The sequence below is a fragment of the Triturus cristatus genome, chromosome 11 (assembly GCF_964204655.1).
Source record: "Triturus cristatus chromosome 11, aTriCri1.1, whole genome shotgun sequence".
NCBI lineage: Eukaryota > Metazoa > Chordata > Amphibia > Caudata > Salamandridae > Triturus > Triturus cristatus.
In genome coordinates this window covers 933,291,519-933,305,465 of record NC_140594.1, presented here as the reverse complement: position 1 = coordinate 933,305,465, position 13,947 = coordinate 933,291,519, and the positions used below count along the sequence as shown (strand labels likewise).

Below are 13,947 nucleotides of genomic sequence, written 5' to 3'. Positions count from 1 at the left end.
ACTGACGTACTATGTCTTCTTAACATGTTTTTATCGTATTGTACCTATCCGTTCTTCATATGTACCTAATTTTATTCTGTCTAGGACCCTACTAAACTGTCTTGAAATTGTTTTACTCTTTACTGTGAAGCGCTCTGTTACCCTATGTTGGGTCTTGTTCGCGCTATACAAAACTCAGAAAATAAAATAAAAGGATCAACTTTTACCTGATAATGACAATGTGAGAAGTATGAATCTTCTGTTTGGAAATTATAGTATGCTTTCATCTATGTAAATCTGGAAATGTTGAGAGGTCACTCCTGGCAGTACATTTCACATCTGGTGAACTGATAGGTATCAATTATAAGAATGGTTCCAAGTAAACTATCCTGAATATGAAGGTGTGAGGGCAGTGGAGTGATGCATGCAAGTACTAGTAATGGTGGGATAGTACATTTTTTTTTTTTGGGCATCCTAAAATCAGGAGGTCCCCTGCATGCTAATTCTTAGAGTTCTTCCTTGTCCCAGGTTGTTTGCTGTTATTCTAACTCTAACTTTTGTGATCACATTCATGATTTAGGAGTTCCAGCCCTTCTTCCCTCATGAGACTCGTTTAGTGATATTTCAATATTTTAGTGCTTTAGTGCTTGCTTGGGCCAACCAAGCTTCTAATTAACATCAATTAGCAGGGCTTATTCAGGGTATGAGAGACATCTGGGTATGAAATTGAACTTGGGCAGCAGCTGCTGGATGTGGATACAGGTTTGGGGAACAAATGGAGGACTAACAATATATAGTTTGCATGTCACCTAATTCCATGTTGCCCTGTCCCCGGCTCCATGGAAGACCCATGCTAAGCTCTGCTCCTGAACCAGACTGATTTAATCTGGGCGCTTCCCTCCTTGCCATGTCTGAAAAGCGGACACATGGCTGTGTTGCTGGAAGGATTTCCTGCATGGATTTCTGGGATGCATACTCTCCCAATTCTGAGCTCTAGAAATGTTCATGGCAGGTAAGAGTTGCTGAAACTGGGGCAATCAAAGACCATCTTCATGGACAGGCTCTGTGTAGCAAGCTGATGTGCTCCTATACCAAGCACAGTCACCACCATACAGTGCTAGTCTATGTATTGGCAGTGGTTATCTATTGTTGTCCATTTGGTTTTCATGGCACTTGAATAGCTTTAGCTTAGTGCAGAAAAGCAAACAGTTTTTTGCTCCCGTCATCAGCAAAAGTACATTCATTGATGTCTCAAGTACACTTAGCTATATTTAAGGGCCTTTACTACAGTCTCTGTAGGTCCAACAAATTGTTCCAAAACGAATTAGACGCTAAGCTATAGAGCAATAATAAATATTATAAAAATTGTATGTTTTAGAGTTCTATATTTTTTCAGTGTTAATGTTTTTAGCAGTAGTTTTGTCTGTTGTTCTCACACTGGGGTGATTGTAACTCCACAAATATCATTTGTTCAAAATGTCTTAAAAGTTCTTGAGAACGACTGGCATGTAAGAACATTTTAGAAAAAACGCTGCAGATCTGAAATATCAGCTCTTGTGCTTTTCGTTTAACAAGAATAGAGAAGGGATCATAGAATGGCTATCCATATAATAAATGAGTAATTCCAGAAAATATTTGAAATAAGATATCTGCTCTTTAGTAGTGATGTAGTCTAATTGAACTGTATGGGAATGCATTTCAGAAGCAAATTTGTGTGAGCATTCAGTTGGTATGACGTTTTTGATTTAGCAAACTCGCACAAAACAAAAAAGCTGCCTTCTAATAGATGCTTGACTTCTCGATCTTTGATTCCACAGATACATTCCTCCTGATAAGAGAGAAGAGAACGATCAATCTACTCATAAGTGGATGGTGTATGTGCGTGGATCCCAAAATGAGCCCAGCATTCACCATTTTGTCAAGAAAGTGTGGTTCTTCCTGCATCCCAGTTACAAGCCAAACGACCTGGTTGAAGTCAGGTAACTTTCATTACTTTCTGCCTCTTTTCCGGTTTAGTGAGTTCACTGGAGCATGGAATTTTTTTAATAAGTCGTTCATCATTGAAATATACTTTGCTAGATTATATACTTTACTTTTCATTGTTTTGTGAAGAAATGCAAACCAAAAATAGAACAAAAATGTTTCATATCTCCACTAGTGACAGAAGTGCTCTTTGTTTTTTCCCCCCAAAGTTGAACCTAGTGTTCTGTGTCCCACAACGTATATTCCATCAAAATAAATTTACAAACTCATTTTAAATACCTCCCTCAGTCAATTCTTGCTCCTCCCCTACGAGTCCTCTTCCTCGTGATCTGGCTAAAGGCGAACCCTCCACATCCCCAGACTCCCATGCACTTTGCATATAGATAATCAAACAAATGTATAATAATGGGTCGAGATGAGTAGCTGGTCTCCTGTTTTGCATTAATGAGATGGCAGACTGAGTGAATGCATTGTGACATGCCTAAAGAGTACAAGCTTGGCCTTCACATGACGTTGTATATTGTCGGTCTAAAGCCATGGATATCAATTTAATTGGTGAGGTACAAGGTACATGTTTTCCTGCGTGAATCTCTCCATTCAGGTATATAGCATTTCCTAATTGTCCTTGTATCCAAAAATTCTCAACCTTGTTTCGTTTAATGAGGTTCATGAATCGACCTGCTAGCCAGCTCTCCATCTTCTACTTTAGTGTTTCCAAATATTTCCAGTTCAGTTTTTGTATTTCCCTTTGTGCTATTTCTCAGAAAGGCCCATGATAAAGCCTACATTCCCAGGCAGCCTTTCCTTGCTACTATTATGGCTGTCGCTGCCCTTATAGGATTCATTCAACATACTGTCCTTGTATTCTTCAGACTGTTTGTTTGCCAGCTTCTACTCGTTCCTTGAATTCCTCAGTTCTCATTGAATGTTATTCCTTGTCTCTACATTTGCCTGGCTCTGCTGCTTGCTAGATTGTCCTCCAAGGAGTATGATGCAGAAGTCTGCTTGTGGTCTTCATTTTCCACTCTAAAGTTCCTTCTTCACTACAGTGCTGATCTGTTTTCCTTTGTTAGTCAGTCTCCATCATGCCTTAAGTTTGCGTCTTAGCTCGTTAGGTTCAACCACCACTTCTCTATGGGTATTGGTCACTATACCATAACACTCATGTTTACTGCATAAGGGTGGATACCGTCGGCGTGCTATAATCTTGATCCTAGGCCATTTTTATAGTATCTGATTCGACATTGAGACCACTACACTGCCTAGTTATGTTAAAAATCAGATAGGTAGCTGTGACAATGACTAAAATATGTTGCACAGTACTCAACTAGTCAGGGTAGAAAATCTGCAGAAAGAATACTTGTTTAAAGACTGGTGCTACCCTGCTACCTGTAAGGGCAACAATGGTGTTACTTTAGAGAATTGCAAACCACTAAATCAGAATATACTGGAGCACTCCAACAAGTTGTTTAAAGAACACTGCTTGGGGACAGATAACCAGAAAAGTCAGTACTTAATTCAAATGCCATGTAATATATTTTATTTGATTTTTTGGGCCCACATATCGTTTTGCGAAGGACAGGACTTATCAGGGCCCTCTTACGCTGGTGTCGCCCATGACTGAATAGCAACACCACTTTATTGTGAACATGAAAATATTGATTATAAACCGATGATTATGACTACATTTGTTATCTGATAGAGACATCTAGCTGCAGATTCCTTACCTTTGAACTTCCAGGTGTCAGGCTGGATCCAGAAGATTTTATTTCGCAGTACCCGTGCGCGTCAGTAGGTGTCGTCTGTCGACACCGCGCAAAGTTGTCGTGTTTGTAGTTCTCGTGACGTTCGCGTCGTCAATATAACTGCCACTCCTGCACGCTGACGTCAGTTCTTTTCTTTCGGCACCAGCCAGCACCGATCCGTTGAAGAGAGCTCCCCCCTGTCAATTTTTTACAGATTTTTTTTTACTTTTTGGCAACTTCTTTTGCTGTGTAGGAATGTCACGTAAGAAGACCTTGGGGTTCAAGACGTGTGACGGCTGTCACTGCGACATGTTGGTCGCGGATCCCCACTTAGTGTGTCTCTGGAGCGCGACCATGACTCGAAGTCATGCTCCAACAATGGCAATGGTGCCGAAGGCTTTGAGGGAGTGGTCCCTAAAGATGCTTGCAGCCCGTCGTCCGGCACTGTGGAGGTCACCTCGTCGGTCTCAATCCCGGTCCAAGTCTCTGTCGAGAGGAAGGTCTGAGCACCGCTCCGGTGAATCAAAGTCTTCTTCATCGAAGTCAGGTAAGAGGCACCACAAAAAACATAAGAAGTCGAAGCGTGCTTCGACGTCACCCCGCCTGTCTCACGATGCAGCAAAGGAACCTTGGCGTTCGAGGCCCGGCTCTGCTGAGCTGGTACCTGGTCCGACTCCGCCTTTCCGGGTGCGCCCCCTGCCCAGCTTAAGGAGTTCTATGACCCCCATTTGCACCATATTTGGTTGGCCTGACCCTGCTGGCTCAGATGATGGAGGAGTTCCCGTGGGACCCGCGCCTGCGACTCCACCTCCGCAGCGACCTTCCCTGGCTCTTCGTCCAGCATCGAGGTTCTTAGCGTCGGGAGCGCCCACTGGCGGCGCCTCCCCAATCCTCATTCCCGACGACACGGAGCCGGTCGGGCGTTGACCAGCGCCGACAGAGCCGTACGGCTCCATGCCGTTCAACCTGCCTTATTCTGAAGGGTTAAGGATGTATGAAGAGGATTGGGACCTGCAGCTCCCTACTGTGGCAGTGACCGAGGTCCTTCAGCCTGGGGTCTCCAGCTTGGAACCCTTGCTGCCTTTTAATGAGGCCTTAACGGATGTCCTTTTGGGCACCTGGTCCAAACCTAGCACAGGGGCTCCTGTGAATAGGACGATTGTCTGCTGCCATCGCCCTGCACCGGGAGACCCAGTTTTCCTCACCGCCCACCCCACCCAACAAAACTTGGTGGTCCAGGCTTCCACTTCTCGTTGCGCGTTCCTTTCCGCACCTCCGGACAGGGCAGGGAATCCAAGAGACTGGAGAGTTTTGGGAACAAATGTTTTTCTTCTGCCAGTCTGGCACTGCGGTCAGTGAACACCTCATGCCTTTTGGTCCATTATTCCCATTCGATATGGGACACGGTTGCGCAGGTGCTGCCCAGAGTCTTGGAGGACGACCGGGCTCTACTCTCTCAAGCTATTTCAGACGGTAGAGATGCAGCAAAGTTTGCCTTCAGATGCGGCTTGGACACGATAGACTCGCTGGGCAGAGCGATTTCCATGACAGTGGCCGTACTTCGCCCCCACTGGTTGGGAATATCTTGGTTTTCAGTGGATGTCCAAGCTAACCTCAGGTACATGCCCTTTTATTGCTCCTGTCTCTTCGGAGACCAAGCAGATAACGCCCTTGAGCGTTTCAAGGACTCACAGGCCATGGCCAAGTCCTTGGGCCTCACTACAACTTCCCGGCCAGTATCTCCTTTTCTCTCCTTTCGTGGCTACGGAGGCGGCTACCACCCGCGCCAACCCTATTTCGGCCAGCGGGCCCGCAAGTTCAGCAACCTCTGCGGGGCCTTCGACGCGGTTCATCCCGGCCCCATGTGCCGGGAGGCCAGAAGTCGAGCCAAGCCATGACCCCCCCCCCCCCTCCTCCACCGCAAACCTTCCTAGTCCGATCCTCCAGGATCATTCACAGCCAGTGGGTGGCAGAGTATGCCATTATCTCCACCACTGGCGGAGCATCCCATCAGACAAGTGGGTTTTGTAAATAGTCTGAAGGGACTACTCCCTCCCCTTCGAGACTACCCCTCCATCTATGTTTCCAGTGTACGATCGGCTGACGGAGGATCACCTTGCCTTGCTTCGCGAGGAAGTCAAGACTCTCTTGTCCAAGGGAGCTATATAGAGGGTTCCCAGGCCAGAAATAGGCTGTTTGTTATTCCTGCTATTTTCTGGTCCCAAAGAAGGACAGAGGCCATTGTCCTATCCTAGACATCAGTCATCGACTACTTCTTCAAAAAGGAGAAATTCAAGGTTCGAGGCATGTGGGCTGCTGAATTCATATCTGTGCATAGATCGCCGCCTAGTGTTGGGTCCAGATGTTTGCACGTTGTTGTCCTGGAAGAGTCTTCGAAGTATCCTGGGATAGGTGACTCCTCCCCTGGACTACAGTGCGCATGGGCATCCTCTCCATCCTCAGATTGTTTTTTTTCCGCCATTGGGTTCGGATGTGCTTATCTTGACTCAAGTTAGGAAAAACTTTTTACAGGCCAAAAGGCCTTTAGTTCGCGTCGGTACTGTTCCCGATCGGTATCGATAGTTATTTGTTAGTTTACTAACTTCCAGAAACCAACTTTTTCGCATCATACCCGACCATCGACCCGACATCGACGATGGAATCGAGGACGCCCTTCAAGCGGTGCCCTGTATGCAATGCAAAATATCCCCATGTCGACGTCCACCCGGTGTGCAACAAATGCCTTTCACCGGATCACGACGAGTCCACATGTATGGCCTGTGCCCGATTCCGATCCAAGAAGACTCTCCGGAATAGTCGAGCAGCGAGGCTCGAAGCGCAGCAAGCGGCACCGGCCCCGACTGACATCTTCAACGCCGAGGACGAAGATGTGCAAGACGTGGAGAACCTACCCTCCAGCCCCGCTTCCGAACACGACTCCGGATCGGAAGACGTCGAAGAACAACTCTTCAACAGAGACGAAGCCGACACCGAGGTAGGAGACTACAATGAGGCCTTAGGGGCCGAAGAGAGTAGCTCCGGTGACGAGCAAGGCCTACCCGAACAGACTTTGGATATCCCAGTGCGTCAGTCTGTGGCTCCGGTCGAGGGATCGCCTTCGGGCCTTACCCAAGACCTATCCCGCATCCATTCGGCCCCGCCCTCTGGCCCGGCCTCGGACATTAAGTGGCAGCCTATACTACCCAAAACGGCTGGTTTTCCTTCATCGAAACCGAAACCGAAAGCCGTCTCGGTTCAGCAGAAACCGAAACTGAAAGTCACACTGGTCGGATCGAAGCCCACCACGCCTTCGACGCCAGCCAAACCCGTCGGCACCGACCGCACCAAACGGGACTTCGGTGCCGAGCTTGCAGCAGCCGACGTCAGCGCCGACGCACGGAAAAAGACCATCGGTACCGCCAAGCCGCCTCGGGTCCCGGCACCGAAACAATCGGCTCCGACCACAAAGGTCAAAATGGCTGCTGGATCTCACACCACTTCCAAAACAGCACCAAAGGCACAATCATCGACGCCGTCGACAGCTACTACCTCTCCTCGACTCGATGACCCCGTGGCACTGCCTCAACGGAACCGGTCGGCGCCAAAGAACCGTCGGCGTTCCAGGTGCGGCAAGTTTCAGCATCCTTGCAACGCATCAAAGATAAGGCGGCCCTCCAGGACACATCAAGCTCCGAGCCGAAAAAGGCTCAAAAAGCTTCTCCGGCACCGGCCAACATCACTTTTGGCCTGCCACCATCCACGGCGCCAAAACTGTTCGAAATCAGAACATGTGTCACCCACACCAGGATCACACCTGCAGAACACTCTCCTACGGAGACGTCGCCTTCACACATCATCGATGCCGCAACAGGCAGAATGATGCTTCACAAAAGGAGGATAACTTCTGAGCCAGCTTTGGACTCCTACCGGATCCCACTAAAGAAAAAGCTGCCAGTGGATTCGGAACCACTTCTTTACGAGCCTCTCCATGCCTCTTACCAAGATCCACAGTCCTTCTCTCCGACACACTCCGACACAGACGTTTTGGAGGACTACATGGGTGACCACGCCCCCTACCCCGGAGAGATGGACCCTCAAGGCCAACAGGACCCTGACCAAGCTTGGGATGACCCTGTAGACTCGGGTGCACCTATGGATACACAGGACCCGCAACTCTATGGAGCAAAAACGTCTCCCACAGAGGACACTGCCGCATTCAACGCCCTCATTGAACGTGCTGCGGCCAATCATGGTGTTCAACTCCACTCTGACACCATCGAGGACGATTTTCTCATGGACACTTTCGCATCCTCAGAAAAACATGTTAAAACTCTACCCATGTTGAAAGGTGTCCTCAAACCAGCAAAGGACATTTTCAAACACCCCACCAGGGCCAGAGTAATAAACCCCAGAATCGACAAAAAATATAGGTCAGCGCCTGGGGATCCTACCTATTAGAGCACAGTTGCCTCTAGATTCCATAGTAGTCGCGAATGCTCGTAAACGGGCGCACTCGCAGACGACTGGGGATGCCCCTCCCCCGGACAAAGAGTCCAAGGTGTTAGAGACCTCCGGCAAACGGGTTGCGGCCCAAGCAGCTAACATATGGCGTATTGCCAATACTCAAGCGCTCCTGGCTCGCTACGACCGAGCGCATTATGACACACTAGAAACATTACTACAACATCTCCCTGACCAATACAAAGAGGGAGCAGAGATCCTCATCAGAGAGGGACAACTCCTCACAAACGCATCCATCAAGTGTGCACTGGATGCCGCAGATACAGCTGCCAGAGCCATAAACACTAGCGTCATGTTACGACGACACGCCTGGTTACGAATCTCCGGATTCAAACCTGAGGTGCAAAATAACATCCTCAACCAGCCGGTCAACCCAGACTACTTATTCGGGCCAGAGGTTGACACCACACTAGAAAAAATAAAAAAGGACACAGACACTGCAAAGTCCATGGGGGCTCTCCAAACGCAGACCTTTCGGAGTGGCTCCTTTCGTCGCCCAGGTAATAGAGGAGCAGGTAGAGGACAGGGGTCACAGCAAACCTACAACAAGGGCAACACCCAAAGTACCTACGATAAAAACACCAGGGGTGGATATCGTGGTTCAAGCACAAAGGGCAGAGGACGCGGATACGGCAATACCAGATCCTCTCCCAAGAACAAACAGTGACGCCCTCTCCCTTCCTCCCGACCACACAACACCTGTCGGGGGAAGGTTGCAAAAGTTCCTGGACACGTGGAACTCCATCACCACGGACAGGTGGGTCAAAGATATTATCAAACACGGTTACTGCCTAGAATTAACCTCTACTCCACCCACAATACCCCCAAAACACCGTCCTATGTCCTCAGAGCACTTAGCGCTATTACAGCAGGAAGTGCTAAGCATGATGCAAAAAGGCGCAATAGAGGTCGTACCCGTCCACGAGCAAGGTACAGGGGTGTACTCCCTGTACTTTTTAATACCAAAAAAGGACGGGTCACTCAGACCTATACTAGACCTGAGACCCCTCAACCGCTATATTCTTTCGGAGCATTTCCACATGCTCACCCTGCAACAAGTCCTCCCACTGCTCAAACAGGGAGACTTCCTGGCCACACTAGACCTCAAAGATGCGTATTTCCACATACCCATTCACCCATCACACAGGAAATATCTCAGGTTCACTATTCAAGGGCAGCACTACCAATTCAAGGTTCTTCCCTTCGGCGTCACAACAGCACCCAGAGTTTTCACAAAGTGCCTAGCTACTGTGGCGGCACATCTACGGAGGCAGCACATACACGTCTACCCTTACCTGGACGACTGGCTTGTTCAAGCAAAGTCAGCCCAGCAATGTGCCAGCCACATGTCCCGCACCATTCACCTCCTTCACAGTCTGGGGTTCTCACTAAATTACCCAAAATCACATCTCCAACCCGCACACGTACAACAGTACCTAGGTGCGACCATAGACACTCTGGCGGCCACAGCTCAGCCAAATTTAGTGAGAATCAACAGCATGCAAATGCTGATTTCCAAGTTCAAACAGCAACACTCCCTTCCCGCGCGAGTGTTCATGCAGTTGATAGGCATGATGGCCTCCTGCATTTTCATAGTCCCACACGCGAGACTACATATGCGCCCGCTTCAGGAGTGCTTAGCACGTCAATGGAACCAGGCTCACGGACAACTAAAAGACCTAGTGTTGGTGAGCGGTCGGGCATACAACTCTCTGCATTGGTGGAATCCACAAAACCTTTGCAAGGGCCGACCGTTCCAAGAGCCTGTTCCACAGATAATACTGACAGCGGACGCGTCTCTCCAGGGATGGGGAGCTCATGTACTCAACTACACAGTGCAGGGACTATGGACAACACAACAAAAGAAGATGCACATCAACCTTCTAGAACTGATGGCAATCTTCCTGGCTATGAAAGCATTCAAAGTACACTTGTGCAACAAAGTCGTGTTGATCCGGACGGACAACATGACCGCCATGTACTACATACAGAAGCAGGGAGGAACACACTCTCCACAGTTGTCTCATCTGGCTCAGAGCATGTGGAAGTGGGCCATTCAGAGGAACATGTTCCTCATGGCGGAACACCTCCCCGGCAAGGACAACCAGATGGCGGATCTGCTCAGCAGACACAGCCACCAGATGCACGAGTGGGAGTTACACCCATCAGTACTCCAAAGAGATAGACCTATTCGCCACAAGCGAAAACGCAAAATGCCAAAGCTTTGCCGCCAGGTTCCCACATCCACAGTCGCAGGGCAATGCGATATGGATGAACTGGTCCGGCAGATTTGCGTACGCTTTTCCCCCAGCACCGTTGATACCGCTGGTGGCTCGCAAACTCAGACAACACTCACTGACACTCGTCCTGGTTGCTCCAACGTGGGCACGCCAGCCATGGTACACCACTTTTCTCGAACTTTCCGTGGTGCCGCATCAAAGGCTGCGGATCAAACCCGCGCATTTGACGCAGAACCATGGAGAGATTCAGCACCCAGATCCGCAACAGCTGAACCTGGCAATCTGGCTCCTAAAGTCCTAGAGTTTGGCTACCTAAACCTGCCACCTGACTGTATGGACATCATTAAGGAAGCTAGAAGACCCACTACCAGAGCTTGCTATGCAGCCAAATGGAAAAGATTCGTCATCTATTGCAATAATAATGACATTAACCCGCTAGACGCATCCATCCAAAACATAATTTGTTACCTCTTACACCTATACCGATGCAATCTGGCGTACACCTCGATACGTGTCCATTTGACCGCAATATCAGCCTATCTCCAGAACAGGCAGCACCTCTCTTTATTCAGAGTGCCTGCCATCAAAGCATTCTTGGAAAGACTCAAACGAGTAATTCCTCCAAGCCACCCACCGGCTCCGATGTGGAACCTCAACTTGGTCCTCACACGCCTGATGGGTCCACCCTTTGAACCTCTACACTCATGCGAGATTCAATTCCTTACCTGGAAAGTAGCTTTCCTAGTAGCGATCACTTCTTTAAGAAGAGTTAGTGAACTCCAGGCACTAACCGTTCAAGAGCCATTTATACAAGTTCACGCCAACAGGGTCGTACTACGTACCAACCCCAAATTCATGCCCAAGGTGATATCGCAGTTCCACATGAATCAAACTATTGAACTGCCCATTTTCTTTCAAAACCCACAAACTGTCGCAGAAAGAGCACTCCATACACTAGATGTGAAGAGAGCCCTCATGTACTATATCGACAGGACTAAGATCTTTAGGAAGACTAAACAACTTTTCGTTGCCTTTGCCCCACACCACAAAGGTAACGCTATCTCCAAAGCAGGTATAGCCAGATGGATCGTTAAATGTATTCAAATTTGCTATCAAAAGGCTAAACGCACATTAACGATTCCCCCACGAGCCCACTCAACACGCAAGTTAGGGGCCTCCATGGCTTTCCTGGGAAACATCCCTTTGCATGATATATGTAGAGCAGCCACCTGGTCCACTACACACACATTTACCAAACACTATTGTGTAGATGTGCAATCAAAACAGCAGGCAGCTGTAGGACAGGCTGTTCTCAAAACTCTTTTTCAGACCGCTGCAGCTGGCACTGGTAGCCGCCGCTAATAGGAGGTACTGCTATGTATTCTATGCACAGATATGAATTCAGCAGCCCACATGCCTCGAACTGAATATGCTACTTACCAGTATGCATCTGTTCTTGGCATGTAGGGCTGCTGACATTCATATCACCCTCCCTCCTCCCCGGCGCCTGTAGCAGCTGCAGCTCTCAGAATTACTGTAAGCATGGTCATCACTTTCTGTATCTACTCCATCACTGCCACAATGGCGAAAAACAATCTGAGGATGGAGAGGATGCCCATGCGCACTGTAGTCCAGGGGAGGAGTCACCTATCCCAGGATACTTCGAAGACTCTTCCAGGACAACAACGTGCAAACATCCGGACCCAACACTAGGCGGCGATCTATGCACAGATATGAATGTCAGCAGCCCTACATGCCAAGAACAGATGCATACTGGTAAGTAGCATATTCAATACTCACCCTAACTCAAGTCTTGTCTGCCCTGAACCTCGGAGACTGGATAGTAGCGTTGGACTTGCAGGATGCTTATTTTCATATCCCTGTCCTACCTGCCCATCGTCGCTACCTGTGGTTTATGATGGGCCACAAGCACTCTCAATTTGCAGTGCTCCCCTTCTGCCTCACCAGCGCTCCTCTGGTGTTCACAAAGGTGATGGCGGTGATCGCTGCCCATCTGGGAGGTCGTGGGTTCCAGTCTTCCCCTATCTCGAAAACTGGTTGTTGAAGGCGGGCTCGTCCCTAACAGTTGTCTGCCACCTACAGACTACGAGGAACCTCCTGCATTCGCTGGGATTCCCTATCAACGTACCGAAGACACACCTGACCCCATCTCAGACGCCCTCTTTCATTGGAGTGATTCTGGACACTGTTCAGTTTCTAGCTTATCCTCCTGAACGGCGAGTCCACGATATTCAGGCTATGATACCGATGTTCCAGCCTCTATCCTGGATTTCGGTGAGAATGACTCTGAGGCTGTTGAGCCTCATGACCTCCTGCATCCTGCTAGTGAACCATACACGGTGGCACATGTGCACTCTGCAGTGGGACCTGAAGTTCCAATGGACACCGCATCGAGGAAATCTCACTGACCTGGTTCAGATTTTGGAGGGCACTGCGAAAGACCTGCAGTGGTGGCAAACAAACTGCGATTGAATCAAGGGCAGATCCCTCTCTCTTCCCCACCCAGATCTCACAGTAGTGACAGATGTGTCCCTTCTTGGATGGGGTGGCCATCTGAGAGAGGTGGAGATCTGAGTACTCTGGTCTCAGACGGACGCCAAGCTCCATATCAATCTGTTGGAGCTTTGGGCAATCTGACTGGTACTGAAAGCCTTTTTCCCATCCATAAAAGGAAGGCTGATACATGTGTTACTGCAACAAACAGGGCAGAGTGGGGTCGTAGACCCTTTGTCAAGAGGCTCTGCGTCTCTGGACTTGGCTGGAACAACAGGACATTTCCCTGGTGGTTCAACACCTGGCTGGTTGTCTGAACGCTAGGGCGGGTGAGCTCAGCCGAACGTGCCTTGCGGATCACGAGTGGCATCTCAATTCGGAGGAGGCACAAGATCTCTTTCAGCGGTGGGGAGAACCTTGTCTAGATCTGTTCGCGTCCGAAGAGAACGCGCAATGTCAGCAGTTTTGCACGTTGGAGTTTCCTAAGTGGCTCTCCCTCTGCGATGCTTTTTGACGTGCGTGGACCTCAGGCCTCCTATACACTTTCCCGCCCATACCACTCCTGCCCAGAGTTCTCAAGAAGATCAGGTGCGACCAGGCACAGGTTATTCTTGTAGCTCCGGACTGGGCATGGAGAGTTTGGTATCGCGAGCTTCTAGACATGAGGATTGATCCTCAGATCAGGCTGCCTCTTCGTGCGGATCTTGTGTTGCAGCAGCAGGGGAGGGTCCTCCACCCGAACCTGTCCACTCTCTGCTTCCTTGCGTGGAGATTGAGCGGTGACAGTTGACAGCTTATGACCTTCCTCCCGAAGTCTGTGAGGTTATTCTGGCAGCCAGGCGTCCCTCCATGAAATCGGTGTACGCCTGCCAATGGAACAAAGTTTGTAAATATTGTAAAGAATGGTCCATTGACCCCTTATCTGCCTCTCTGGCAGATATCCTTTTGTTTATCCTTTCCTTGTC

At 49.0% G+C, this 13,947-nt stretch overlaps 1 protein-coding gene across 4 annotated transcripts in view; it reads left to right on the top strand.

Annotated features, from left to right (window-relative positions):
* The window catches only part of YEATS2 (YEATS domain containing 2), a 1,415,500-nt gene that overhangs the window by 233,796 nt on the left and 1,167,757 nt on the right, over positions 1 to 13,947 (top strand). For all 4 annotated transcript variants that reach the window (XM_085634927.1, XM_085634925.1, XM_085634929.1 and 1 more), the window contains one exon: positions 1,797 to 1,958. In XM_085634927.1, coding sequence (XP_085491053.1) covers positions 1,797 to 1,958 — 162 coding nt within the window. The remainder of the gene's footprint in view (positions 1 to 1,796; positions 1,959 to 13,947) is intronic.